The 27873-nt window shown below is 54.7% G+C and overlaps 4 protein-coding genes across 4 annotated transcripts; 2 read left to right on the top strand and 2 right to left on the bottom strand.

The window, feature by feature from the left end:
* Positions 1 to 615: 615 nt before the first annotated feature.
* Positions 616 to 6961, top strand: NCLIV_041270 (hypothetical protein; the record flags this gene model as incomplete). The annotated part of the gene is made up of 11 exons (XM_003881036.1): positions 616 to 796; positions 1390 to 1508; positions 1888 to 2020; positions 2677 to 2805; positions 3336 to 3475; positions 3827 to 3906; positions 4389 to 4509; positions 5042 to 5103; positions 5598 to 5763; positions 6048 to 6272; positions 6785 to 6961. The coding sequence occupies 11 exons, from the start codon at positions 616 to 618 to the stop codon at positions 6959 to 6961; spliced, it is 1533 nt and encodes a 510-aa protein (XP_003881085.1).
* A 4042-nt stretch (positions 6962 to 11003) lies between these two features.
* On the top strand, positions 11004 to 12203 carry NCLIV_041260 (conserved hypothetical protein; the record flags this gene model as incomplete). The annotated part of the gene is made up of 3 exons (XM_003881035.1): positions 11004 to 11260; positions 11569 to 11760; positions 12161 to 12203. 3 exons carry the CDS (start codon positions 11004 to 11006, stop codon positions 12201 to 12203), a joined length of 492 nt encoding a protein of 163 aa, XP_003881084.1.
* A 3676-nt stretch (positions 12204 to 15879) lies between these two features.
* On the bottom strand, positions 15880 to 17820 carry NCLIV_041250 (conserved hypothetical protein; the record flags this gene model as incomplete). The annotated part of the gene is made up of 1 exon (XM_003881034.1): positions 15880 to 17820. One exon carries the CDS (start codon positions 17818 to 17820, stop codon positions 15880 to 15882), a length of 1941 nt encoding a protein of 646 aa, XP_003881083.1.
* Positions 17821 to 20365: 2545 nt separating this feature from the next.
* On the bottom strand, positions 20366 to 27591 carry NCLIV_041240 (nadh dehydrogenase, related; the record flags this gene model as incomplete). Its single annotated transcript, XM_003881033.1, has 11 exons — positions 20366 to 20485; positions 20914 to 20987; positions 21357 to 21518; positions 21830 to 21975; positions 22757 to 22998; positions 23720 to 23917; positions 24408 to 24535; positions 25137 to 25325; positions 25772 to 25865; positions 26349 to 26448; positions 27104 to 27591. The coding sequence occupies 11 exons, from the start codon at positions 27589 to 27591 to the stop codon at positions 20366 to 20368; spliced, it is 1941 nt and encodes a 646-aa protein (XP_003881082.1).
* Positions 27592 to 27873: the final 282 nt, after the last annotated feature.

Genomic DNA, 27873 nt, shown 5'->3' with positions numbered 1-27873 from the left:
CGGACACGAATTTACTTCTCCTCTCACCTCCACTTTTTCTTTGCGGCCCTCATTCGTCTCTCTCTCGTGCTCTTTCTTCCTCTTCTCAGCTTCGACGTTTGACCGTTCGTGTTGCCTCTGCATGTATTCTCGCGTGCCTTCTTGAGCTCCGGCCTTTCCTCTCTCCCGCCTTCTCTCGCTTTCGCCGTCCTTCCTCCTTTCGGTTTCTTTCCTCTCCACTCGCACGTGCGCGCGCGCCTCTGTTTCCAACGTTTAGGCGTCTCCATCAACGCGAGCTCCGCATTCTCCTCTCAGATTTTGCCTCCTTTCTCTCGCTCTCTCCTCTTCCGTTGTTCCCGCCCCGGCTTCGAGTTCCTCTGACTTTCATTGCCTTTTCTGTCTTCTCCGTTCAAGCCAAAGCGTGTCTGGCGCAACGCCCAGACACGTACTCTCTCGGAGGAGGCAGTGCGTCCTTAGAGCCGTCGCTCTCGTCTTTTTGCCCGAGATCTCCGCCTCGCCCGCCGTTCTTCCGCACCCGTCCAACCGCTTCAGACACCCTCCCGGTCACTCTTGTCTCGCCTTCCGCTGTTGTCTCGGTTGCTTTCCTTCTCGTTCTTTGCGTGTTCTGTCTACGAGATGGCGGCAGCGGCTCCAGCTGTCGGTGGAGGGATTCGCGTGCAGGAAGTGAGCGATGTGAATCGCGTGGAGCGCATTGCGGCGCATTCGCACATCCGCGGTTTGGGCCTCACTGATTCCCTCCAGCCGCGCAAATTCTCTCAGGGCATGGTTGGACAGCCCGACGCGAGGAAAGCCGCCGGTGAGGAAGCGAGACTCTCACCATGTTTTCATCCGCTTTTCCGTCTGTGCCTTCCTTCCCTTTTCCGCGCCTGACTGCTGCCTTTCGGCTCTCCTCGCATGCAACGCCGAATGGGCAAAAGAGAGACACACTCGACACACATTCGACAAAAAATACACTCGAAGCACTCCGTGAAGACAGTTTCTAGTTGTGCACCTATGGAAACACTCTCTTTGTAAACTCACGTGCTTCATAGGTCCGGTCATATATATATATATATATAAATATATGGCATATATGTGCTTTGTCGGTGTGATAGTCTTTTCGTGTGCAGGTACTGGTAAAAGCGTATTCACACAAATACGCATGCAGCATATATATATATATATATATATATGTATTGGCGTGTAGGTGTTCCTCTGGAGAGTATGTGGTTCTGCGCCTATTTTTGTGAAGGCGAGGCCCGAAAAGAAGTTTGAAGGCTGCGCCCTGCTGCGAAGTGAGCGCGTCATTGGCGCGGATCTCTCTGCTGCCTTCCGGCGCCCTCCCCCGCTCTCTGCGGTGTCGGTCGTTTTTCTCACTTTTTCACTCTTCGCGTTTTGTCTTGCGGACAGGTCTCGTTTGCAAACTCGTGAAGGCTGGCCGCATCGCAGGTCGCGCCGTGCTCCTCGCGGGGCAACCAGGCAGCGGCAAAACCGCCATCGCCATGGCGGTGGCAAAAGAGCTCGGAGAAGTAAGGAAAGCCTCTCAAAAACAAAGACAAACACTTGCTCCCATATATGCATATATATATATATATATATATATCCTATGTGTGGGTGTGAAGTATGTGAGTTTCCACTCGTGCCTTTTCCCTACATATATATATATATATATGCTTGTGTCGGTCCGCAGCAAAGTGTCGCTGCATGAGTGGCTGCAGATATCTAAACGCATAGATCTGGGTTTTTCCTCTGTGTGTGGAAGACTGTTAAACTCACTGGGCGTGGAGCTCGAAGGGGTCGGCACTGGGTGGTGCATGCGCAGTGCGTTCCTGCGTTTGCAGCGCAGCGACGAAGATCGCTGGGGCGTGATGGCGATCCGTCCGGTGTTGATTCTCTGTCTCTCTTCAGTCGACGCCGTTCACTCACATCAGCGGCAGCGAGATTTTCAGCCTGGAGATGTCGAAAACGGAGGCGTTGACGCAGGCCTTTCGCCGCTCCATCAACGTCCTCATCAAGCAGGAGGCGGAAATCATTGAAGGAGGTAACTTCACGTCCTCCCCCGCGCGGGTGTCTGCTCACCCGGGGCAGGCATATGTTCCACTTCTTGTACAGGCGTGGATCTTATACGTACAGAGAGAGAAGCGACGACCGTCCTTTTCTGTGCCTCAGGCAGTCACAGGTCTAGCGACACAGACACAGAGAACACAACTTGGTTTAGGGCTACAGAGGTCAGATTTTCAATAGGTGATTAGACGGACCCGTTTAAGTAAATAGGGTGGTAAATGTGAGTGCATGTTTGGGGTGTGCATACGTCTGTGCACCTATGGAATTGTGCATATCTCTCCGTGGATCAGACACGCTGCCTTGTTGTGTAGGCACTAGAGAGGGCGAGATGTCTCGTCGCTCGCCGCCTCCCTGCGCGCTTTTGTGCCTTCCCTTCTGCCGCTTCTCCTCCTTATCCTCTCTGCCTCTCCCCTGGACTGTGTTTCCCGTTCACGGTCGCCGTTTCCGTTATGGGACTCTCCGTCCGGACCTATAGTTTATATTTCGAACTTTTAGCAAAAAGAGTGACGAATGTTGCTAAAATAATTTCTTCGGGAGAACGAATATTAACGGAAGAAAATAGTGTTTCTTCTAATTTAGTTACAGCTTTAATTTATGTTTATAGTTTTTTTGGTTGGCGCCTGCTGTCTGCAGAGGTCGTCGAAATCGAGATCAACAGACCGACAAGCGCCAAGGCCGGCCAGCCCTCTGCGCGCACAGGCCGCATGATGCTCAAGACTACGGAGATGGAGACGCTTTACGACTTGGGCACAAAAATGATAGGTGCGTCTCTCTGCAGAGACCACGCCGGCAGAAAAGCCAGCGCCGTCTGAACCTTGCGTCTTAGAGCAAACAGGGAAAGCAAGCAGAGGAGGCGAGAGAGAAGACACAAGAGAAAAGGGCCGGAGAGGACAAGAGAGAGAGAGAGAAAAGGGGAGACCAAGAGGGAGAATAAGAGGGAGAACGAGAGACGGGGAATTGGAGGGCGAGAACAAGAGAGAGGGAGAGAAGGAGAGCGAGCAGACGGGAAGGAGCGGAAGAGGGGGAAACGAAGATCGAAAAGACGAATGAAAACGGTTGCCTCAAACGTGGCTGTCCAGCTGCCGCGCTTTGACGCCCAGCTCATGACGGCAGTGTTGCAGCGTGGAGCGGAACAGTTCACGATGTTGCGCGTCTGGTGATCTTCGTTGGGAGAGCCTGGCGATCGTCTGGTGCGTGCACGTGCCGGCGATTGCGGCACGGGTTTCTCCCTGTCCTCTCGCATGCGTCTCTATGCTCGGCGTTCTTCCCTTTTCGTGTCTGCGTTCCACCAGATGCTCTAACGAAAGAAGGCGTCACTGCTGGAGACGTTATCACCATCGACAAGAGCACGGGCAAAGTGACTCGAGTTGGACGAGGGTTCTCGAGAGCGAAAGACTACGACGCCGTCGGCCCCGCCACGCGCTTTGTCCAGGTGCGCTTCTCCCTCGCCTTTCCCCCGCGGCTTCTCCGCTTTTCTGTGCAGTTTCGAGCTCGACGATGTGTCTGTCGTCGTCGCGCCTGGCGTGCATCCTCTGCCGCGGCATCGCGCCTTTTTGCCATCTCGTCCTTTCGGTTTCGCCCCGAGGGTGTGGTCTCACCTCGCTGCCCCTCAAAAGAAGTCGCGCCGCGGTCGACGGTTCTGCCCCGCGTTTTGCTTTCTCTCTCTGGGGAGGGCGCTGTGCGTCTCGACCTCTCTTTCAGCGAATCGCCGTCTGTCGCTTTGCACAGTCTTCGCGCTCGAGGAGACGGCTCTTCCCTCTTCTCCCTTCTGGTTGGTTTTCAGTGCCCGGAAGGCGAACTGCAGAAACGCAAGGAGGTGGTGCACTCCGTGACGCTTCACGAGATCGACGTCATCAACAGCCGGTGAGATCTTCGGTTCCCGTGCATCGATACAGCCGCGGGTGTGCAGAACTCGCGGTCAGCCGTCGTTCCTGTTCCGGAAGAGCTCAGGGCGAAGAACGTCCCCCTCAGACGCCACCTGAAGCGCGATTCCCGTCACACAGGATACGCGCTTGAGAAAAGCGGAGGAATCGGGAACGGCAAAACAAAGAGACGCGCGAGACGCAACGCGCAGCGGCTCAGCGAGAAAGGAAAAGAAGCGAAACAGAGGGAACGGAAGCACACAGAGGGCCGGAAGAGACGAAGGCCGAAAGGCGGCACCAAAACGCAAAGGCGAAAACCTGGGACAGTCACACGCGAGACGGTGCTTGTTTTGGAGCGTTCTTGGCCTATTTGGGTTTGCGTCTTAACGTCGCATTCGAGGTGGACGCGTTTTCGCTCTCGTCTGTTTTCTGTTCCGGCGGGACAGATCGCGTTACTCTCTGTCCCCTGTGTTGCCTTTTCAGCGCACAAGGCTTCCTCGCGCTCTTCGCGGGAGACACGGGCGAGATCAAGAGCGAAGTGCGCGAGCAGATAGACCAGAAAGTCGCTGACTGGCGCGCCGAAAACAAGGCCGAAGTCGTTCCCGTACGTCTCTGCAACCCGACGCTCGGGACGGTGTCGCCGGGCCACATGCTCTTCTGTCGTGAAAATGTGCCTTCGATCGTTCCTTTAGAACAGTAACCGCGAAGCAAAGAGAGACCAGACGGAGTCAGGGGTTGCCTGCGGTATGCTCTCTCTGTTCGCGAACTGTCTCTCTGCGTCGCGCGTGTGGGTTTGGCGCGTCTCTTCTCGGGGTGCGCGCTCTCACGTCCTCTCTTTTGGCTGTGGGCCGTGCGTTTTCGGTCCGTTGTTTTCGTCTCGCTCTCGGCTGCTCTTTTCCTCGCAGTTACCTTCCGCGCCATCTCTCTTTCGTGCTTCGCTCCGCGACGCTGGGCGTCGTGTCCCTGGTTCGTCTTGTCTTTTTCCTGTGTCTTGGTTCATTTGTCGCTTTCTCGTCTGCGCCGGAGTCGCGGGTTCTGTCCTTGGACTTTGTCTCCTCGCTCCTCTCCTCGCTCCCCAGAGTTTTCACCTTCCTCTCTCATGTCTTCTCGTCGCTTCTCCTCGTGTTTCCTCTCAGGGTGTCCTCTTCATCGACGAAGTGCACATGCTCGACATTGAGTGTTTCTCCTTCCTCAACAGGTAGGGTGAAGGCCAGCCCGTCGCCGTTCGCGGGCTGCACGTCGTTTGCATCGTTTTTTGAATGGCTTATGCTTCCGGTTTGTGCACGTCCATGTGGCGGAACCTCTCTCACTCTCATTTTTCTGCTCGGAGTCCATGCCGTGCGGGGGGCTACGTGGAGTCCTCATCGCTCCTCATTTGCCCCGTTTAGGTTCTGCCGGCTCTTCTTCTCATTCGGTCCCCCGTCGAGGCCTTCGCCCCTCTCTCTGTCTCTCTCTGTCTCCTTCGCTGGTCTCTCGCCCGGCGGTGTGCACTCTGAGCGTCGAAAAATATTTTGTTTTGGCTGGTTCCACGTCTTTTTTTGAGAGCTGCATTCTTCGTTGATTCCTAAATAAAACGCTTTCAACGTGTCAGCACATAAAGGATAGGGTGTTCAAAGATGTTAAAATACTAGTTCGTGTGTGTTTTCTATATAGTCATTGTTTCGTGGCAAGACATTTCCGATGCCTGCGCAGAGCCCTCGAGCACGAGACCTCGCCGATCGTCATCATGGCCACGAATCGCGGAATCACCACCATCCGAGGCACCGACTATAAGTCGCCCCACGGCATTCCTCTCGACCTTCTCGACCGTACCCTCATTATCCCTACGCAGCCCTACGAAGAAAAGGATATGCTCAAAGTAGGCTCGAAACATCCCGCGCCTCGCACACCTGGTTCCGCACGACTGTCCGTTTGGCCTGGCGATGCCAGCCTCAAAACACCTGTACCTTCCGGTCCTCGTTCAGTCCGGCTTTTCGTTTCCTCCCTTCTTCTCTCCGCCTTCTCTCCCTCGTCTCTCCCCGTCTTCTCTCCGTCGTCTCTCTCCCCTGCGTGCGAGTCTTTGGATGCTGTCTCTCAGTGGACGCGTTCTCCAGATGGATTTCCACGTGCCCGAGAGCTGTCGTTGTTTTGGGGCTTTCTCAGATCATTGAGCTTCGTGCAGAAGAAGAAGACGTGGAGCTGGAGGAGAGCGCGCGGCTTCTCCTCTGCAAAATTGCGGCGGAGTGTTCGCTGCGCTATGCCCTCCACCTCATCACAGTCGCGAATCTCGTCTGCCGCAAACGCCGCGGCTCTGTCGTCACTGTCCAGGACATTCGGCGCGTGTACTCGCTCTTCATGGACGTAAAACGGTCGACTCAGTACCTCGTGGTAGGCCCCCAACCGCCGGCGAAAGCGGCGCCCCTCAGAGGCGCCGCTCACGCTCTCTGTGCGGTCTGGATCTCTCTCTCTCTCTGTGCGATGTGTGAGCTCTCGCATCGCCCATCTCAGCGCTTGCGGCCGCATGCAGAGGTCTCCGAGGGGCCATGTTCTCCTTTCCCGGAATGTCGCCTTGTCTTCCAACGCAAAGCGCCCGGCGGGTCTGAGTGCGCGTCGGGGATCTTCGCCGCTTTCCTCTCGGGAATGGCCGACGAATGACGGGAGTTCACGAAAACCGCAAAGGACGAGTGGCCAGATACAGCGTGGCAGCCGTCGATGTGGCTATCCGGAGAAGATAGGGTGACGAACGCAGAGCTTCAGGCGACATTCTCTGGACCAGAGGGCGTCTCTTTTGCGAAGGTTCCCGTCTGTTTTTCTCTTCGTTCGGGGTACTGCGCGACGTGTGTGGAGTCGCCTTTGAAAGCGCCGTTCGCGAGGCTGGCTTGTCTCTTGTTTTCTCTCAGGAATACCAGCAAGAATTCATGTTCTCAGAGCTCCCTGGCGGACCGGCTGGAGAGTCGCCCTCGCAGGCGGTGCGAAACGCGGTGCGCGACGGCCAAGCCGCGGAGGCGGAGAAGGCGACGGGGGCCGAAGGGGAAGCACAAAGGATGGAAACTGGAGAAGACAGCGAAATGGCCTGAACGCCCGAGGGGAACTGCATGCGGCAATTTCGCTCCCTCATTTATGTTCTGGCATTGCACCTTTTATGCGGCTCCGCCCCCCTCGCGCAGCAGCCAGTCTCTCTCGGGCGGCGGACCCAAGAAGATTCAGGTGTCTCTTTTCGCTCTCAGTTTGACTGCCTAGCACACATCTTGATAGGATATCCATTTGTGCAGGTGACGACTCGCATGCGCCGACCATGCATGCACGTGTTTTTACTATCTTGACATCTACAAATTTATATGTATATACGAAGAGAGAACAATAGTTCGCCCGTTTCGTGGTTCGGGCCGGCTAGCGAAGCGTGGAAAGGCACGCCTTTCATTTGGGCCACACGCCGGAGAGCACGTGAAGCCACGCAAGGCCTTATTCGGTTTGTCTCTCGCTGCTTTCTCTCGCCTCGCAATGGGAGCGCAGCTCTTCACGTGTCGCAACGACAGACGCACACCTCTCCAGATGCGCATAGATATACAGATCTGTACCGATATATACAGATCTGTACATACATTTCTGTTTATTCGTTTCGCAAAGACGTCTTGGAATAACTTGACCAGATTCCGTTGATTCAACAAAACGAGAAGTCTGAAAGAAACGATGCGCTTTCTTTTCTCGCCACAGTCTGCGCCACTTGGGGAAAGGAGGCCCTAGGAAGGGGCGAACGTGCATTCGGTATCTCCTTCTTCAAGTGTTGAAACCGAACTGCGAACGTACACATACACATGCACATAAGTGTGTACGTCGATTCGTATGCAAATTTGCATTCATGTGTACTTGCTTGCATCTGTAAGATATGTAGTGACGTCGAGCTGAGGTACCGCGACTCGCACGCCCACGCTTCGGCGAGAAATGGGGGTGGGAACGGAGTTCACTTTTTCGCTTTTTCTCCCTGCTAGAGGCATGCACAGATGGCATCTGTGTTTTCTCTAGAGAGTGACGTAGCTGCGATAGACTTCGCCTCCAGAGGGAACACACGCAGGGTTCAGCAGTCTGTATGTAAAAGGCAGCTTCGCACAACGCGCTTCCTCCCTGCATGCAACCCTTGATAGTGCAGCTGCTCGAAGTTTGGTGATCCTTCACGCTCCAGGAATGAAACTCGAGTCGAGCGAAGTGTGGGCGGATAGGATTCAGCGGTGAAATTGTTTTTGATTCTCCACAGAGTGCATCTACAGGTGAAGAGATTATACGGAAACGCATGCGCCCATAAATATATGCAGATTCTGCATGCGCACCCCTTCCCATATACATATATATATATATATATATACATTAACATGCAAGAGTCTCTATGTACATTCTGATTCGATATTTATGGTTCCTCAAAAGGGTACACAGATGGGCCAGTTCCTGTATCTTGTAATGCACAAACGGACTAATTCGGCGTTTCTTTATTGACGCGGCGTGTTCACGACAGAAAGCAGAGAAACGTGAAGATCCGGCTGATTTTCGCCTCCGTTCATGCTGAGAGAGCTGACGGCTAATCCTCGTTTTTGCCTGGCCGAAAGAGACAAAGAAGCGGCTGAAAGGGAGAAATATGGGTGGCTGAAGTCCTTCTCTAACAGAATTTCGGTGTTTACACTAGCAGGGTGTGTGTGTAAAGATGATGACTCCTCGAACAGAGGTAGGGACTATGAAAAATACACAAAAAAAAGAGATATATATAAACACGCACGACAAACTTTAGAACAGTAAATATTTTGCTGCAGTGTTTACACCGTAGAGTTTAACATTTTACGTATTCTTCGGTCTCAAGGAGCGTAAGGGCCTCCAAGGGTGTATATGCCTCGATTTATGTGAGTTTTGTGAGGTCTACTGGGTCATAGAATGCAGCAATCCCGAACACACAAAGTATGAGAGAGACATGCTTGTTTTTCGCCCTCGCGCAGCCTTTCCTCGTAAGATCGTAAGATCCTTTCTTTTACAGGCAGACGCATTCTGTAACGTGAATTTTTCCGAGAGAATACGAGGAGAGACGCGGAAGGCGAGGCAGAACACCGAGGGTTCTCGTGGCACGACGCGTTTTTCGTCTTCGAAGAGAGGGGGGGGCCAAACGGTCCCAGAAAAGGAGAACTTTTCTTTTTTTCCAGGCATGCACTCGCGTTTGTTGGCGCACAGCGCACACGTGTTTTATTACGCCGGGAGCGGAGGGTGCTGGTTTTCTCGCAAATTCGAAAGTAGGATCGGAGCTCGGAGGCGCACCACAAACAAAGGCGCGTGTCTAGTCTCCTTTTCTTCTGTCTCTCTCACGCCAAAACCGAGAGCTTTGGGGCGCGTTCTTCACTCCACGTTCCCATCCGTTTCTCGGATTTTCGCGCGGTTCTCTCCAGAGTTAGCTTGTTTGACTCCTGGCGGGCCGGCGGCGAGTGCAGACCAGCAAGCACGAGAAAAATCGAACGCCACGGCTCGGTGAAAAACGGGAAGTGTGTGTGGCCTCGTTTTTGCGTGCGTCGAAAAAAGCCGCCTCGCCAACCCGGATGCTTCCACTTCTGCACGTGCCGCTTTCGTGTTTTCTTGCTCTTTCGTCTCGCGTTTTGTTTCTCCTTCGTTTTTCCTGTTTTCCCCGCCTACGCAAGTCGCGGTTTCCGCTGTCTCGCGCCCCGGCGTGTGTCTCTTCGCGCGCAGTTAAAGTGTTCGGCTCTGCCTTCTCTCCCCGCGAGAAAAAGGTTCTGTCGCCTCCCATTTTCCAAAGAGCGCGTGTGCGCGATTGGCCTCGCTCGCGGATGCTGCTCTGTGCCGAGTGTGTCTTCCTTTCCAGCGACGCTTTCCTGTGCCTGTGCGGGGTGTTCGGCCTTCCTCGGAAATGTCGGCGCATTTGTTCCGTCAACGCTCGCAACCGCCTTCGAAAAGATTTTTTGGCGCCGCAGCTTCCTCGCCGTAAACCCGTGTCTCCAGGCAGCTGTCGACCGTCCGGCACAGAAGGAAGGGTGCGCGAGGCCAAGTCTCCTTTCCTTTTCCGTTTGTCGCCCTTCCTCCCCAAGAGCGACTGTCTTCGCTTCTTCCTCGCACTCTGCTGTCCTCTCTCGCGGTCCTCCGTTTGGCGGAAAGGCGAGAGGCCTCACCGCCTGTTTTTCTCGTCCACCGGCACAGATCTGTGTCGCCTGTGTGCCGAAGCATCGGTCGTCGATGCCTCCTCTCGGACGTGGCGACCGCTCGCTTCTTCGAGGTGCGTTCCGTCTGCGCGTGTACGAGAACGGAAGGCATCGTCTCTCTGCGACGCGGTTTTTACTCACACGCCTCGCTGTCTAGCCCACTGTCTCTCTCCACTGTCGTGGGCTAGCCGCAGCCCTCCCCGCATCACGCGCTGGGTGAGTCCACGAGAACGGCGCGAGAGAGGAGAGACAGAGCGTGTGGCGGCGGAAGAGAAAGAGCAGGTCGAGAGGGAGCGCGAAACGCGTATGAACCAGGGATTGCTCATCCTTCTCGCTGCACTGGCCGGATTGGTCCCGAGTGTTGCGTCGTTTCCTTCCTTGGAAAGGAATGGACGTTGTTTTCGGTCGCGCCACCGTGTGTGCCTTCTCGCGTTCTCTCTCTCCCTGCGACGGACGAAGGGCCGGTTCGTCAAGAAGAGCGAGAGTCCCAATGCGCCTTCTTTGATTGACCTCGAGTCGTGCATCGTTGCCGCCACATTTTAAAATCGAAGAAGCGTCTTCGCCCTCCCCCTCTTCATCCAACGCTCCTGTTCGCGCCTGCTCCAGTTGACTTCCTCGGCCTCTCTTTAGTCGTCGCCTTTGTCCACGACGTGCTCCTCTCTTCCTGTCCTCTCCTTCTCGCTGTCAAACTTGTGCGCGCCCTGCGTAAGTCCTTCGCCGTCTTTTCCTTCGCTCCGAGTGCGTCCTCTCTTTGTCGTCACTCTTTTTCCAACGGCTCCGTCGTCCCTACGCTTCTCTTCTACCGGTCTTCTTTCTCCTGGTCTTCTTTCCCGTGTCTGTGCAGTCAGCTCGACTTCTCTTTCGTCTCTTTGCGGTTTTCTCTGTGCTCCCCCGTTCTCCTCGCTTGTGGTTTCCTGCTTCCGCTCTCGTCGTCGCGATGGATGAGACGTTCTGGGAGCGCATCCCTCTCCTCGTCCGAGTCTTCACAGCCGGTTCGGCCTTCGCCCTCTGCTGCGCCGGCGTCATCAACGTGGCGTTGCCAGTTTGCTACACCACGTGCATTCTCGGCTTGGCCCTCATCGGCTTCGGGATTGTCGCACTCCTCTGCGAGTTCTCGCCGTACGGCCTGAACGTACTAATGGGCGTCTGCCCGCTGCTCGGCGAGTACTTCTTCCGAGGCGTCATCTACCTACTGTAAGTCGGCCTCAAAATCCGAAGGACGAGAACCCTGTGGTCAAACAGTGAGGCGAGCGGGAAGCCTGTCGAGGCCCACAGAGCGCGTGAGACGCAGGTGAAGTCGCACACACGTCTAGTCCACAATTCCTTGTCAACCGTGTGTCCTGTGCAGGCGGTTTGCAGAGAGCATGTGACGCGCGTTCTGTTCCGGGCGTCCCATGGTTCGCGGAGAGTCGCAAACCCTCGCAGTTCACCTCAGGGTCTCGAGAACGCACTTCCCCCGATGGGTGTGGTCTGTGCATGTGTTTGGGGTGCGACATCTTTAGGGTCGGCCTGCTTCCGCTAGGCAAGGAGATGTCGTGGTTCGGGCGCCTCGCCGGCAGCCTCATGATCCTCAGCGGAGCCGCAAACATCGCAGTTCACATCGCGCTGCCCGCGGCCGTCTACTATGGCCCAGCAAATGGCGGCGAGCGTCCTGGGCATCCCGACGACGAGGAGCAACCGCCGTACGCAGCCGAGTAAGGGAAGTGAAAATGGGAAAGCGAAAAGGCCGCGTGGAGCGGGGGCAACACGGAGCACTCAGACCGCCAGCCAAAATAGAGCGACGCTGCGAAAGGCAAACGCGACAACTGGGTGCATGCAGCGAGCGGAAATATAACGCGGCAGGGATCAGCGAGCCGTGGTCTCCTTTTCGGTGTTTCAGTACTTCGTCAAGGCGGTCGAGTGCGGCATCTCTGCGCTGGTTTCGGCGTCTCCGCTTTCCCCGGGTTGTCAGTGAGACGCCGTGCTGTGGTGTGGCGCTGACTCGCCGGCAAGGAGGGGTGGGCGCCTCGCCACACATCCCTGTTTCCTCGTCCCGCCTGTTGTTATCGGAGGTTTTCCTGGCTTCAACTTGTGTCTGTTTCTCTGGTCTCGCAGCGAGTGCCCATCTGCCCCGAGCCACTACGACGGACTCCACTGAATGAGGCGAACCGAAGCGAAGAACAGAGGAAACACAGGCAGAGAAGAGAGAAGAGCGAAGGAGGCGCAGGATGTATCAGCAGCAGTGTGGGTACGCCAGTGGGTTGGGGCAACGGGAATAGAGGAGAGGGAATCTCTCAGGACGCAAAAAGGGAAACTAGGAAGGGAAGGGAAGACGTGGCGGCAGTTCCGAAGAACACCTTGTAATGGTGAGCTGTGGCTTCCAAGGGGGGAAGAGCAGGAAGGAAAGAAGGAAGGAAGGAAGGGGCCGAGGGTGGAAGTGGAAACGGGACTGCGCAACCGGGAACTTTTTCTTGGCCGAAACCACAGAACGTCGAGAGCGCATGGGAGTGTTGGTGCGTGTGGGGCAGTGGAGTTCGTTGTAGTTATTCCACGGGCAAACAGGCCAGCGAGCCGCCCGCCCCTCTGTCGGGCCCCAACCGTCTCTTTCGGCTCTCGTCGCGCGTCGTTTTCTCCGTATTCTCTCGTGGTTGACACATGCAAGGGGGAGCGTCGGGTGCGCGGCAGGGAGCGGCCTTCTCGGTTTTTCTCAGCGTTTCGTTCGGCGCGCCATTTTCTGGCTAGAACTGCACACGTCGCGGAAGCGTTGCCGCCCCTTTCTAGGGGATCATCTGTGGGTCCACGACGCAGGGCGCTCGTTCCAGCGGTGATGGAAATAACGGAGCCCCGAACTAGCGAGAGGCAAAAGGCAACGCATCCAAGCGGGCGAACGGTATCTGGCGTAGATTTCTCGGCGGCAGGTCCAGACGTTTTCCTTTCTCTTGTTTCTCCGTTCTCGTGTCTGCCGTGCCTTCTCGGCTGTCGTGCTTTGTGGCTGCTGCTTTGTCTTTTCAACGTCTGTGTGGAAGTCGTCTTCGCGGAGGGGGGATCCCAACGACAAAGGCGAGGAAACAATTCATCCGCGCGGAAGCGTTCATTTCGGTGTCCCTCTCGTCTGCCCTTGCATCTCCCCGTCTGTGGGCGTATGTGTGCAGAGAGAGAGCGATAGGTACGTAAGAAGATCCAAGCATGGATGTTGTATATCCACACGAGCTTGGCTGTATCACTGCGCATGCCGCTATAGATTGGTCCAGAAAGTTTTACGTTTTGCGCTAACTCTTACATACGTCCGTATGCAACTACGGACCTGAAATATCTGCCAAAACGTTCGCGCGGAATTCTGTCAAACCAACCCCCTGATCGACCGACTGTCCCAGCTTGGCAAACACTACAAGTGCATGAGAAATAGCCTTCTTCGCAGCTGAACGTTAGGCGCACTTTCGATGTGAAAGTGATCAGTCACGTTTGCTGAACTGGGGCAGAACGAGGACGGTGGACCGAACTGCATCACAAGCGGGAGGTCGGGGGCAGCGTCAGGCACAGAATGTCTTCGTGCGCATCGAGACCGGAACCCGTCAGGAACGGTGTAACGAATTGCGAATGTGTAAGACAACCAGCCTTCAATCCGGACGTGCAAAGGAAAGTGTTGATTTCATTTAATGTGTACCATCTAGGCGCCTCCGATGTTCGCCCTACTGGCGGCTAGGTGTGTTCGGAATCTTTTGGGGTTTTCGCTTTGCGGAATAACTTCGATGCAGTTTTCTGTGAATAAGCGTCTCTCGTGTTCATAGGCCATTAGTTCCTGTCAAATTCCGTTCGCATCTCGTAGCAGCATGAAGAGCTGATTCTGGCCTACTCAGACGTAACTACATAATCCAAGAAATACCGAGCAAGGCCACAACAATCGTGCCTCGCCGAACTCGTGTTTGTGGTGGAGCTCTAAAATAAATCTGAATGCCCCATGGCACAAGGTAATTGCTGAATCAATATCAGTCCCACGTATAGCAGAAAACGTTTCACAAAAACAGGGCGCCCACACGCTTACGGCGAGCACCGAGTTGGCCTTGCCTTCTTAGTATCTCAACCTGCAAACAAGACACATGTTTCATCCTGTCGGTGCGCATCTTTCTTAAGCGGATACAGCCGGCCTCTTTTTCTTCCGAGCTGCGGAGACAGGGAAATCCGTGAAATGCTGGGAAAATTGTGCGCCGCTCTTCATCCACCATCTACGACTATGCACGGGCACTGGCGACATCGTCACTGGAGTTGTTGTATGCCTGCCAATTACGAATGTTATTTACGAACCCGGTACCCATTTCATGAGCTCTAAGTAACAAGTTCCCAGCTACAATCTAACCTGGCAATGTGCAGGTCCAATATACCTCGCTTTCCCGCCGCTTCTTCCTTGGCATCTCCTTGGTTCCGGCAGGTCGCAAATTCAGTATCTTGGGTGCGTTCGACATCATGGTATTCTAGTTTGACACCGAAATGTCTGTCTAGCTAACCAGATTCCCGTTTTGTTTTTCGTTATCGAAACCACTAGAGCTTGCACATGCTCAGAATACACCGACTTGTCAGAGAACTATTGCGAAGCGTGACGTGTGCGGGGCAGAAGTTTGTCACGGACGAAGGCAACCCCGGGGAAATGTGGAAGAGGTAGGTGGAGGTGAAACATCATGTTCACCTTGATAAAAAGTAGGCTCCTCAGTGAATCTCTGTCACATGCGATTTGACCGACAAAAGCTCGGGTCTTCAGTACAAAACACGCACTACAACGGCCACTTCTTGGTCAACAATGATGGGATAATGAACCTACGACGCAGCGACTCATATACACACAGTACTCGTCCGCGGGCGGATTTTGGCGTTCAAGTGCACCCGTACTTGACCACTGAGATCTCACCAATCCACCTGACTCCATCGCACGGCGCATCTCCCCGAAACTTATGATTCCCCAGGCTGTGTCGAAGCTTCTTAATCGTCAAGGGAACTGAGCGAAGATACCCCGAGGTTTAAATGGCGTGTATTCTGGTGTGTCGACGACGGTTGCCCTGTCACTGCAGTAACTAGACAGCTGCACTTTACACGAACTATGGTGCAAGGCCGCGGCGCAGTCTACCAAATGATCAAACTGGACTGCTCTATCTGCCTATTCGTGTGATTTTGCCCGACATGACCATATCCCGCCACACATATTGGTGTCCCCTGTCGCCCTTACAGAGAAAGCACAACATCTCCAGCTGGGATTTGCTGGCCCTCCCGCACGTTGCCTGAACACAAGTAAAGACACACGGGTGTACCTGGTAAGCAGAAAGCTCGCCATAAAGGTCCCGAGAGGGTTCTTTCCAACAGCTTAGTGTTGAGATATGAAAAGCATTACACGATCCTGCTTGCTGAACTTGTTGGTTTGCTATCCCCGGCGGCCGAAGACGTTGCTGAACAAATCAGTCCTGCGGAAGCAGATCTACCGTCCAAAATTATCGGTTTCTCCTTGCGTTGCGAGCCTGCCGTTGGCGGAAACCCACAGGAGAGTGCCCGCTTGTCTACAGCCTTCCCCATTGGTACGCAAGCATTAGCGAACGGGCTCTTCCACTTTCAGTTGTAGCCCCGTAGTGACCTGTCGTTATCCATTTGCTGCAGCAGAACGACCTGTTCAGCTGCTGCGCGTTCCCCTGTTCGACCCGCTGTGATCTTCAATTTACGCAAAACGCTCCGACTATGCCAAGTCTCCTTCATTACGAGCCACCATCGCTGAAGGTGTCAAAATTCGTGAGCTTTGTTTGTGGTACATCTTTCTGAATCGTTGAGTGAACAAATTCGAATGCTTGCGCCATCTGTCACTCGAACGGATCCGTCCAGAACGTCTCGGGCACATTCTGATATGCTTCCAATCCCTTTGCGCCTTTTCTAGCCGGTTGCCTCTTGGAAGGAGGATTCATCCATAGCTTTGATCTGTGTGACAGCTTCTTCGCGAAAATCTTTTCGCCCAGTTGCTGGAATACCTGCTGCCTCACACTGGGCAGTACCGCCGCTGACTCATCATCCTGAAGTTCATCCACGTGGGCTTGAAGCAGTGACTGAAATCCTGGTATTTCCTTTCTCAACACGATCTTCTCCTTGGTACTGAAAGCCATGAGCGCAGCCTCCAATCCTGTTTCAGGTGTGGAAACACCGGAACTGTCGCCTGCCGGCGGTGCGGAGCTACCGCTGGACGGTGAAACCGCACCTTCAACATATGTCGCAGCAGCTTCTTCCTCGTCTCCGGATTCACGACGTTCCTTGATAGCAGGGAGAACGGGGGATGCCAGTGACGGCAGCGAAAACAGTACTTGTCTACTGAGTCGCTGGCGTGATCTTCTCTTTTGTGGCAAAGGGTTCACAATCTCGTTCATATACTGTTCCCCGAGCCACTGAAGCAATACGGGTGATGGGCCGGCTTCCTCCCAAGACACCCCGTCTGCAGGGACGTGACTCAGACGCTGCTCTAAAGCACTTCTCGCATCCTTGTCGGACTGGCCCGTCCGTTCTTGTTCTTGCATTTGGTCGAGGATCAACTTCAGCTCTCGTGTTCCGGCGCGCTCCGTGTCCACTAGCCATTTACCATAGTGACGCAGCGCCGGAGAAACTAGCAGGTGGGCTACAAACGCTGCATCATACTGCCGTCGACTAAGCAGGCGCAGTAGATCAGCTTTAGTCTTCTTCATGTCGTGACCGCTCGGCATCCAATGGAGGATGTCAGAGTCCAGCTGCGTTGTGGGCGGTGGCCTGTCAATCCCAGGCATCTTGCTGGAGTTAGCCAACATTACCAAAGCCTGCCGGCTTGCTTCCCGTTCGATCAAGTTATTGAAGCGGTGTCTGACGCTGTCCTCCCATATCGTGTCCCCACTTGGAAGCAGACTGTCCCAACCCAGTGTCGCCGTTTTTCCATCAAGGCCAGCGCATGTCCATCCTGGTCGACAGGCCACCGAGGAGCGACTGGCACCACGGTGTGAAACGGACACTCCCGGGTTTTGCGGTGAAGACGGAGACGGTGCAAGAGCCATCGGTGCGTGCACTTCCGGTCTGGCGCTGCCAATATATATTCTACCCCTACCCGTCGAACGCGGGGTGTGAGCGCGGTGACTGGATTGATCGTCCCCCCTTGGGGAAATGCGGAGTCGCGATAACGACGCCTCTACCACCGGATCTCCGTTTTCCGGTGGTGCAACTATTTGCGAGGAGGATGGTGGAAAAACACCAGGCTGCTGTGGTGGACGCCGGACCCGGGGTTCCGCTGGAGGTGGTGTCTCGCCTTTGTCTCCAACGCCACTCGATGGCGCGGCAAGTCGCCGACGATACCCTCCAGGGATACTCAGCGGCGCAGAACCACCTGCGGGAGTGTTTCTTTGCCTGTCAGCACCTGGAAGTCGGCTCGCAAGCAATGTCAGCAACAGAAATGCAAGGACAGCCGTAACGTCCCTGATCTTCTGCAAAACTGACTCCTTCTCTGTTCCCCTCGGGTCGCTGTCATCCCGCGGCACTGGCACTAGAGCACTGCAATCCTGAGCCCCTCGCGATGGTGAGCTGTCGTCCCATTCGTCTCCGGTGTTCGCTGCGATGATCTTAGCCATGACGGTGTCATCTGTTGTCCCATCTAGCCACTGCGCAGTCGTTGTGGTTCTCGATCTGGATAGCTCCGACAGGGTGGTGGAAGTTCGGGCCGGTTGTGGTATGCCTTCACACTGCACCGAGGCGCTTATGAGGAAAAAGGACCACGTAAGCAAATGGTAATGATGCATGGTTTCCACTGGCAGTAGTTGTGTCACCCACCACTTGTTCCGTGGTCCTTGAGAATGAAGACGGGGTGAGCGCCAGGCTGCAGAAACAAGGTCCTCCGGATAGTTGTTGCTACCTGTTCACTCGCAACGCCTTTGAATATCCACGGTGAACAGCACGAGCGCTAACGCTGCCTCCCCACGAGACATGTGTATTCAGACTGCCGTAATCGGCTACAGAACCCGGTTAAGCGAAGCTCTTACCGATGGCACCATATGCCAGGAGGTTCGTGCTGCCGTACGTTCTTGGAGCCAGGAGAGGCGAGCTGCCGTATACACCCCGTACAGGCTGTGCCAGCTCCTCACCGCCACCCTCTCTATTGTGCGATAAAAGGTAAAAACGCATTGAGCAATCGGGGGTGAACTCACTCGAAGCAAAGCGTTTGCCGGCCAGATTTCCCACCTCCCCTTTGGAAAAAGGTGCCCGGGCGCTAGCCACGGCGATGAGTAATGCAGGTAGCGGCAAGGTGCCGTCCGCATCGAAACAATGGAGCAGCGAAGGGAGGGAAAGCCTCGGGTTCTGTAGCAGATAAGCAGGTGCGTTCATGTTAATGCCCCACGCAGCAGGCCAGAGTCTTGTTCGCTACGATCCACGTAGCCTCAGACAGTCCGCAACCCAGGTGCCGTGTGCCACTAGGGCGATACCCCGCAGCCGACTGCAGCACGCGACCAGTCACCTCCTTTCCCTCATCCGCATTCATCTCATACGAGATGTCTCACTTCATCTGGAAAAAACATGGAGCGCCGCAGTTCGTGAAACGCTAAACCCCATCTGCTGGTAGACTGCAAATCCTCGCCCCGCTGCTGTTATCCTGCTTCCAGAGAGTCATACATGTCAAACAGGTACCACGGTGCGTGCCTTTGTACTAGTGGTGTTTGTCTGCGTCTCTAAAGCCTTCCCCTTCACTCCGCCCCCCTGTGAACAGGTGCTGTGTGACTCAACGCCCGGCATGCGTGCTCCGGCAAAGCTTTCATACCGTACAGTAACTCGCTGTTGCGAACCACCAGAGGGACGGCAGGGTTACATTGCTTCCGTTTAGGTTGAGGTTGCTTAGCTCGTGAGGCGACGGCTCCGCCCTCTGGGTATGAGCTCGTCCACAGTGCTGGTCCGCTCATCCAGCTGGCCGTTTTAAAATCGAAGTTTGCGTCGAATTGTGGGAAGTGATTAGACGCAAACGACATGCAACAGAGAGGCTAGATTCAGCGGGTCTCGTTTCTTGACTGCGCTGGCAGGCTGCCACCAGCTGTCGCCAACGTTCAAGACCCGAACAGATATGTGTCCACTGTCGTCGCTAAAGCAGCCCTTTCGCGCGCCCGAGTATTTTGGGAAGTAAGGTTGACGTCGTTGCTGAATCCCTTTGAAAAATGAAACGGCAATGGCGAACCATTGCTGTCTGAAGCTTTGCCCAACGCAGAGACCGCATGCTTCAAACCGTACCCCATCACCGACTATGCCCCACACCTGCCTAACAAAAAAGACTTCTAACTAGAGACAAAAGACAACCCACCTCCTCACGAGAAGCCTCGCCACAACTCTGTTCTGAAATGGCGGCCTACGTGCTCCCGGAGGGGTTGTGGTATGCGACGTAGAGAGAGAGCAGGTAAGGCTAAAGTAGAAGAAAAACAAAGGATTCAGAGTAAGTCATTTTGAAGCAGCAGTAACCGAAGAGAAAGGAGAACAGAGGGAGCACGGTAGATCACGTATCAATGAGGAGAGAACTACAGAACGACACTGCATGACGCTACAAGCACAAATGACTGTGCTTCACCACCGGTGTTACAGTTGAGGTCTACCCCATGGCAGTGCGTGCACGAGGGAAGTAACCCACTCGTTTCGAAGGGGCGAAAGAATATTCAGAGGCGAATCGAAGACTTTCAAGAGAAAAGGCAAAGGCCAGGAGAAAACTGAAGAACGGACGGAAAAAAACACTCGGCAGTCGAGAAACCCCTTTGAACCAGGCTGACAAGCAGCCCCTGTCTCGCGTTCACTCTTTGTCTTCTCTGATATCTTTCAAGGTAGAGACAGCCATGCAAGGTCCTCCTGCGTTTCGTTCTTCTTGGTCTGCTCTAAAGCTTCGCACGACTTTGTTCCCTGCATGTATCCAAAAACCCGCTCGGGCCCCCAAGGTTCCCCTGCCGAGCTGCACCGTTTGAAATCGAAGAGCAGCCCGATTGTGTTTGAGAATAAAACCCTTTCACGGATCTTATATAAACATATGCACTGTGTAAGCGTTTGTTTTTCCTGCGGTGCATGCTGGTTGTAGTGCTACCATATATATTCCGACTTGTCTGCGATCGAAATGCTAACAACAGACGTGTCACGGCTCAGTCCGGATGAGCAATCACAGATTACACGCATTGGGTCACCTAAGCCGCCTGGGCCACACAAGTTCAAGGAGGCTGGCGCCAGTTTTTTTCTTTGCTTCTAAAAAACCTTCGGACTGTAGCGTCACTAGGTGGCGTATGTGAAGCAAAAGTGTACGCGCAACAGGGCAGTTTATTGCTGTAGTCAGTGATTGTAATATTCGTGATCCCGCCCAACATCTCGTCCTGCAAAGAAGGTCTTCAGCCAGTCAAAGAGGCAAATGGTTCGACTGCGCCATGTGATTTGCATCTGCGTATATACAGCCTGAGAAAGGGAGACATAGAGCACAAAATTCGTTTCCCGATGAAATACTATGATCTACCTTTCTCTTTCTGCGTTGATCTACACGTGTATATATCGACGGTCTGCACGGGCAAGCGACTGCCTCACCAAGCACAGAATTCTCCATCCCTCGAACTCGACCGTCACGCCGCCCATCACGAACCGATACTACATAAATATAACTATATGGGTGTCGAAAATCCAGAGACTGCATGCAACGGACGCCCACTGCCCTTCCGCGGATGCTCACACATCCCTTAGGCAACTTGAAACGAAGCAAAAGAAAAGGAAAGCAAGTGCCCAACCACTCTCAGAGTTGGCCGAAACGAATCTGGAAGTACCAGTTTGAAAATCAATCTATGTGAAGCTAGGCGAATACAGCGCTACAAAGCGGCAAACAGAGTACTGACCTTCCAGAAGGGAAGAGAGAGGCTACCTCCCTTGATTGTGAAGTAGGGCAAATGCGCCACCGCCTGACCGCTCCCTGGTGTAGGGAAGAACACGAAAACGTTTCAAATACACACAAAATGAGGCGTCTCTTCTCTCTGGTGAGACGGAAGCGACGGCAAATCCGTCTAGCGAATGCAAGACAGGAACATAGAAAACGGGACGTCCGGATCCACGAAGGCATGCTGTACATTTATATATCCATGAAGCTCTATTAGTGAGACACACATACATACTTGCACACACGCAGAGTACATATATATGCGCATTTGCATGCGCACATATGTATATATATATATATATAGATAAATAAATAAATAAGCATCCTTATATATGTGTATAAACAGTTCTGTGGAAGAAGTCTTCTCTGTGGAGAAAGGAACGGGAGTTCGCCCTGCCTACTCACCAACATAAGCGAGAGAGCCGCTCCATGTTTCCTGGAAAGCGGGCGCGTTGGCCTTTTCTTCAGGGTGCGGGAACTGGTTGAAGACTTGTGCGAGGTAAATGCCTTCTTGACGGGCATTCTGAGCTGTCGGGGCAGGCGGTCGGTACGCAGCATCAATCTCGGCTGCGGCAACGAAAACGGCCAGCATACGGAAAACCAATGCGGAGACACCTCAAAACTCCTATCTGCTTGTGTGTCGTCCTGGGGCGCCCTACAGCTTTTTTCATCCGAGAACAACCACGCATAAAGAGCCCAGCTCAGACTGCGGCCACGCCGCGCTTTAGTTCTTTTCCGCCCTACGCAAATGGACGTATGACTGCGCGAATATATATATATATATATATATACATAGATGTATCTGTGGTCCGAAGAACATGAGAGAAGATTAGATCTGTAAACGTGTGTCGACGTCCATAGATGCCGTGAAGACGCACCGAGGAACGACTTGAATCTGTCTGCAGGGAGGCGCTCATTGGATTCGAGTTTGTCGAAGTTGAACTTGAGAGGACTCAACTGGGGGAACTGTTGACTGAGGACTGGGATCTGGTGGCGCAGCCACTGCGGGGTCGGTTCGCCAGCCCTGCAGAAGAAAACGCGGCAAAGACGAGAGAGCGCACAGAGGGGTTACACGATGCAGTGCCTCTGCAGCCAGTGACCTCCAGCGTGCGTCTTCCACTGCCAAGCCAGGAGCGCGCGAGTCATCCCGTCTCGTGTTGCCGTTTCACGAGCTACGGACTGTTCCCACTTCCCCGCAGACTGAACTCCACGCCGAGATTTTCCCGAGCTGTCGAATGAGCCACCAGGCAGAAAACAGACAAAAATCAGACGCAAGGTCTGGGACGAAAACATGATTCAGGAACGCAAACCCGACGCGTGGACGCCTCTCCACTTTGCGGCTTGGACCTAGGTGCGTCGACGATTTCTGCCATCGCGCGCGTGTGCTGAGGAAACGACGAGGAAAGATCAATGCCCTCGCTGCCTCTCTTTTCACAAGCACTGAGTGAACAGAGAGGCACAAACGCCTCCACCCTCTCCCGCCTGCCGGCTTCACACTCGGCAGCATCTACCTCCCGCTTCTCTCTCAGTCGCAGAATCGCGGAGTGTGCACTCGCGTTCTCTCGCTACCTCCTCGTCTCTGCAAAACGCTTCCTGGCGCCGGCGCCCCGTCTTCTCCCCGGCCGGCGGTCACCTCCCAGGTCTTCTTTCATCTCTCCCTCGCTCTTTCGTTTCTCTTTTTTTCCCCGCTCCTCGCGAAACCCCGTGCAGTTGGTGCCATGCGGAGTCCCGTTTCCCGCTGTCTCTCGTGGGCCCCGTGTCCCCTCGCCTCTCTCGGCCGCGCTTCCGACATCTCGTCGGCTTACCCGGCCTTGGAGAACAGCTCTTGCGCCGCATCAGCCAAGCGCGGGGGCGCGATCGCTGCGCAGTCGCCTAGCGCGTACACATTCGGTTGATTCAAAAGGCGAAACTGAGGATCCACGGGCAGGCCGCGGAGGCGAGACTTGCCGTCCGTCTGCGGGTAGTTTTGCGCGACGATTTTCTTCACCAGCGGCACCTCGCCCACGCCGCTCGCCCACAGCAGGAAGCCGTGAAGCATCTCCTTAGGCTGCGACCAAGGCGGGACAGAAAGGGACGACAAGACGCGAGAGCTGGAGATCACCGAAGCGAGGCTACAAACCGGCGGAGTCCAAAAGAGAAAAGAGGGCGTGGGCGACGCGTTCCCGGAAAAACGGCTGCTACCCTCGAACCACACGCTATCTGGGTCTTTAGGGCGAGTCGAGAAAAAGTGGGGCGAGTCGAGAAAAAGTGTGGCGAGTTGAGAAAAAGAGCCACATACTCTCCGGAAGTCCAGAGACGACACCTGCGAACTGCCGGGAAGTCGCCCAACTCTGCTGTGGCGGCTGATCTCTCAGGAACGCACTGAGGCGAGGGTTGAGAAGAGACAATTCGGGAGGGGGGGGGGGCGGGCAATGGAAAGGCACATGAGGTAGCGTACAGCAAAAACGGCGCAGCACCCGGCGACAGCGCGCTCGAGAGACAGAGACAGAACAGCAAGAACTGGGAGTGTCCGCGGCAGAGGGAGAGGCAACCAAGATGGCCGCCGGCACGCGGAGGTCGGAAAGATGAGAGACAGGTCTGCGAGCTCGACAGAGATCCCACACCAAGGACTCGAGAGCGACAGAGAAGAGGAAGACACGCCAAAGACCGAGGGCGACGGAACGGAAGCGAGAGACTTCACGAGCACGTCGACTGAACAATCAACGGGGGGGAAGACTCATGACCCAGCTGCGTTTTCGAAATGCATGCGGGGCAAGACGCAGGCCTACCTCTTTCGAGGCCCCGGCCTCGGTGGAGACATATCGCACGGAATTCGCATCCACGCCGACGACCGTGCTTCGAAGCAAGAGCTTGACGTGAAGCTCGTCTCGCAGCGTTTTCTCCGCAAACGCCGAAATGTCGGGAGGGTAGGTCCCCAGCAGACGACTGCCTCCCTCGATCAACGAGATGCTCACATGAGGGATCAGCTGAGAGGCGCACCCACAGGACAGCGCAAAGTCGCCTACATTGGTCTTGCCGCATTCCCACATCCCTTGTAGGTTTCCCTCTGAGTCTCGACACAGCCCCTGAAGGCCTTTCAGCGCAGCCAGGAGCGAAGAAGACGCTTGACACAGAGTGGAGACACGCACGACGCACTGCTCCAGTGAGTGACGGGTAACCGGTCTTTTGTCCGCTGTTTCCGTTTCGAAACGTGCGGCGCCGCTTGAAAGCACGTGGCGAGGCCGATCAGCATCAGTTTCAGTTATCTACCTTAAGAGATCCGGGGATTTTATGAGAAGGGTGTCTCCATTTTAACGCAGATTTACTTTCCAGCAAGCTGTTGACGCATTTCTTCTCGGGAAAACTACAACGCTCCCAACTTTCGAGGTCGCGCGATCGCTGGGGGAGGGCCGCGCAGCCACAGAAGGCAAAGCCTGCGTTCCTCCCGTCTCCAGGTGCAACGCCACGCAAAGTTACCTGGGGGAAATATTTGCTCATGTCCTCTTTGATGAAGTCGGCGAACTCCGCAGCGCTTTCCACTCCCGTGGGGCCGCCGCCGACAATCACAAAGTGCAAGAGACGGTCGCGTTCTTTCTCTGGCGTTTCTGCGGGGACGAACAGACGACGCATCCGCAAGGCCCTCGAGTGCCCCCACTCTTTCGTCACAGAAAAAAACCCACGCTCTTTCCCTGCTGACGCGCGCAGGCTTCCCAGGCCAGTTCTTCGCCCCCAAAGGCGCTGCATCCCTCTGTTCGGCTGGTCGCCCCCAACTCCGTGCTACAGGCCTTCTCTCAGTCGATGTTCTCCTTTGCAGGTTGTTCCTTGGCGCCTCGCAAACGCAAAGTCGCGCCATCTCCCCTGTCCGTGAACAGGCTGCTGCGACTCTTCCTGACATTTGGAAGATGGCGCATTCACCCGGGGTCACCCGTCGGAGCGGACAGCGACGCATGCACTGGGCTCGTGATGCGGAGACTGTTCCTTCCGCATGACGGATTCCGCACTCCCACATACACCCACATGTATCTGCATAAATATACATATAAATATATGTGTATATAAATGTATATAATTATATATATGTATATATGTACACGTGTATGCACGTTAACATTTCAAATCCACGAAGAGAAGCGCGCAGATCTGAAGATCCGTTTTCGATGCACGCGTGCTCCCCGGCCAGAGCCGCGGCGCCTTCGAGAGACGTACGCGGCAGGGCTGCGAGCTCGAAGTTGTTCATCACTTTCTTCCTGATCGCCATCGCATGCTCCACTTCCTTCAGAAAGAACGCGTTTGCGGCAACGTCTTTGATTCCGAAGGTGTTCGTCTCCGACCCAACTGCGATGACCAGGTAGTCGTATTTCAACTTGAAATGGCCGCCCTGGCGGCTGTCGCAGGCTGCGCGCGATCCAAAGCGCATGCACGCAAACTTCCGTTTCGGAACGAAGAAAGAAATCGCGAATCAGAAGACCTCCGACATCCCACACGCACACAAAGAGATGCATACACATACAGACTAGAGGTGCGAATATATATATATATATATATATGTATATATATGAGCTTCAACGCCTCAGTGCACATGTGCAGGCGCGCATGCACCACTACATACTGGTGCACGCGGAGGCCGTCGAGATTCCTTATGGTTTTTTTGTGTGTACGAAAACGCCGAACCGACAAAAACTGGAAAACCACCGTTCAGGCAAAAGTGCACACAAGGTGAAGAGCGTTCGAAAGCAGTCCACGTTTCCGTGTGTCGACGCTTGACGAAAAGAAACATACGCAGTGTTCGGAAAACAGGAGACAGGCGCGACAGAAAGAGGGACGGATACCGAAGAACCTACCGACAATGCGGTTTTTGAAGTCGACATCGGTGCAGTGGGCCTCGTAGAAATCAGCAACTTTCCGACCCTTTCGGTACGTCAAGGAACGCACCGGCTGAAGACGCACAAATCGACAACAGCTCCGAATCTTGAAACACCCAAAGATACGCCGCTCTGAAGACCTGGACAAATGCGCACATCCGTCTGCATACTATGCCATGGACAGCTACAGTGAGTGTCGGTCTGCAGTGGACGTACACTCGCGTCGACTGCTGGCGACTCAACTGGAGCGTCCCAGCCGCAAAGCGAAGCGAAAGGTCGAGCTCCACACATGTTCACCTCTACGCATTTATGTATATTTATGCCGATATCCGTGTCTACATATACACCAATGAATATATATACATATATGTATATGTGTATATGGCGGCGCCTGCATCAGCATGTAGACTCCGGACTGGAGAAGCGTCGCACTGTGGACAGTCCATCATCCCGTAGCAAACTCCTGTTGAAAGGAGGACTGTGTTTTCGCGAGAAGCGTGGAGAGGTTGAGACTGTTGTTTCCGAGGCTTGGGATCCACTGGAGAACGAACCGCACCTCGATGCAGGAGAGCGGCGAGAGCGTTCCGGCACAGACGGAGGGGAGAAGAGGCGTGAAAGTGAAGTAGTTCCGCGGAGAGATCACCGTCACATCGTAGCTGCGCGCACACACACCACGTGGAGAAAGCCGTGTCTAAAACGTTGGCGCGAAGAATGTGGGAGTAGACTGGACATTATACGGAACTTGCGATAAATCCTGGATCAGAAGTCCGCCCCGCTCACAAGCACCTTGTCCACAAAGGCGAGGGCGATGAACACACTCTGAGACCGAGGCGTATGTACACACCAACGCACGCAAACGCGTAGGCGACAAATGCCTGCTGAAGGGACGACATGGGACGAAATTGGGGGGGGGGGGGGGCTGCCGGGAGACGTTGCGACTTAACGTTTTTCTGCCAGCGTTCCCTTGCAGAGATTACAGCTACCTCGCCCTGCGCAGATTGCATGCGTCGATTACTGGCAAAGAAAGGACACTCCACATCTACGGAACGAGGCACACACATCGACACAGCCAAGCGTCGACTCATTTCAAAAAGCTCCATGAAGATACACATACATCAATATTTGATAGATCTACTTGTTTGAGTACATGTATATAGAGGCCGATGCGGATACAAAAAGAGATGCACATATGCATGTAAACAGATATATCCGTATCTACAAAAGGGGGCAACGCGTCTGTCGCCAGCTGTATGTGTTTGGAGATTTGCGCATTTCGCGCCATGTGTGTGTGTGTGTATTAAGGCGACTTACATGTTAGGATCCAGGTGTCGAAAGAAATTCACGGAGGCCCATCCAGTTCCGAGAACGACCACTTTTTGCGTCGGTCCGGTGTACGGGCGAGTGGGGGCTGCCTTCAGGCGATTCGGGAGGAGGTTTTTGAGGGAAAAGGTCGAGAACGGCCGCATCTTCGCCTCTCCTCTTGAGGGCGAGAACCCGCCCGAGGCGCTCCGTTCGCGGTCTCCCACAGATCCCAAAGGATTTCTGGGAGTGACGCCCGGGAGAGACAGCGCAGGCGAGCAGGCGCTCGGACCGCCAAGCGCGCCAGCGTTTCGCGAGTTCACGCCGGCGACGCCAGCGACGCTGCGGCGGGCGACATCGAAAGAAGGCCCGGTCGATCTCGCGAGTGAACGGAGGGGCGACCGGGAAGAAGGGAGTGGCCGGAATTCCGGGGCGAAAGCGAATGGCACACCTTTGCGAGACGGCAAGACGCCCAGCGTGCTTGAGAAGCACATTGCCATGGTGGAACGGATTTCGAGTTGGGAACACGAGGGAACTTAAAAAAAAATGACACAAAATGACGCCTACACGCGATGGGCACCGGGTGAGACGCTCCACGTCGACGACCCTGAAACATGGAACGCTTTTCAGAGCCAGCAGGACAAGATTCCGTAGCGTCTGTGACTCCCCTACACGTCAGCCGCAAGAGGAGGGGTGTCGCTGCTCATACCCGTGGACACAGGATCGCTGCCGATTCTCGGCGGCTGCTGGCATGAGCGAATGTGAACCGCCGTCGTGATCGA

This window comes from Neospora caninum, chromosome IX, assembly GCF_000208865.1.
Source record: "Neospora caninum Liverpool complete genome, chromosome IX".
Lineage (NCBI taxonomy): Eukaryota > Apicomplexa > Conoidasida > Eucoccidiorida > Sarcocystidae > Neospora > Neospora caninum.
This window is presented reverse-complemented; position numbering and strand designations above follow the sequence as displayed.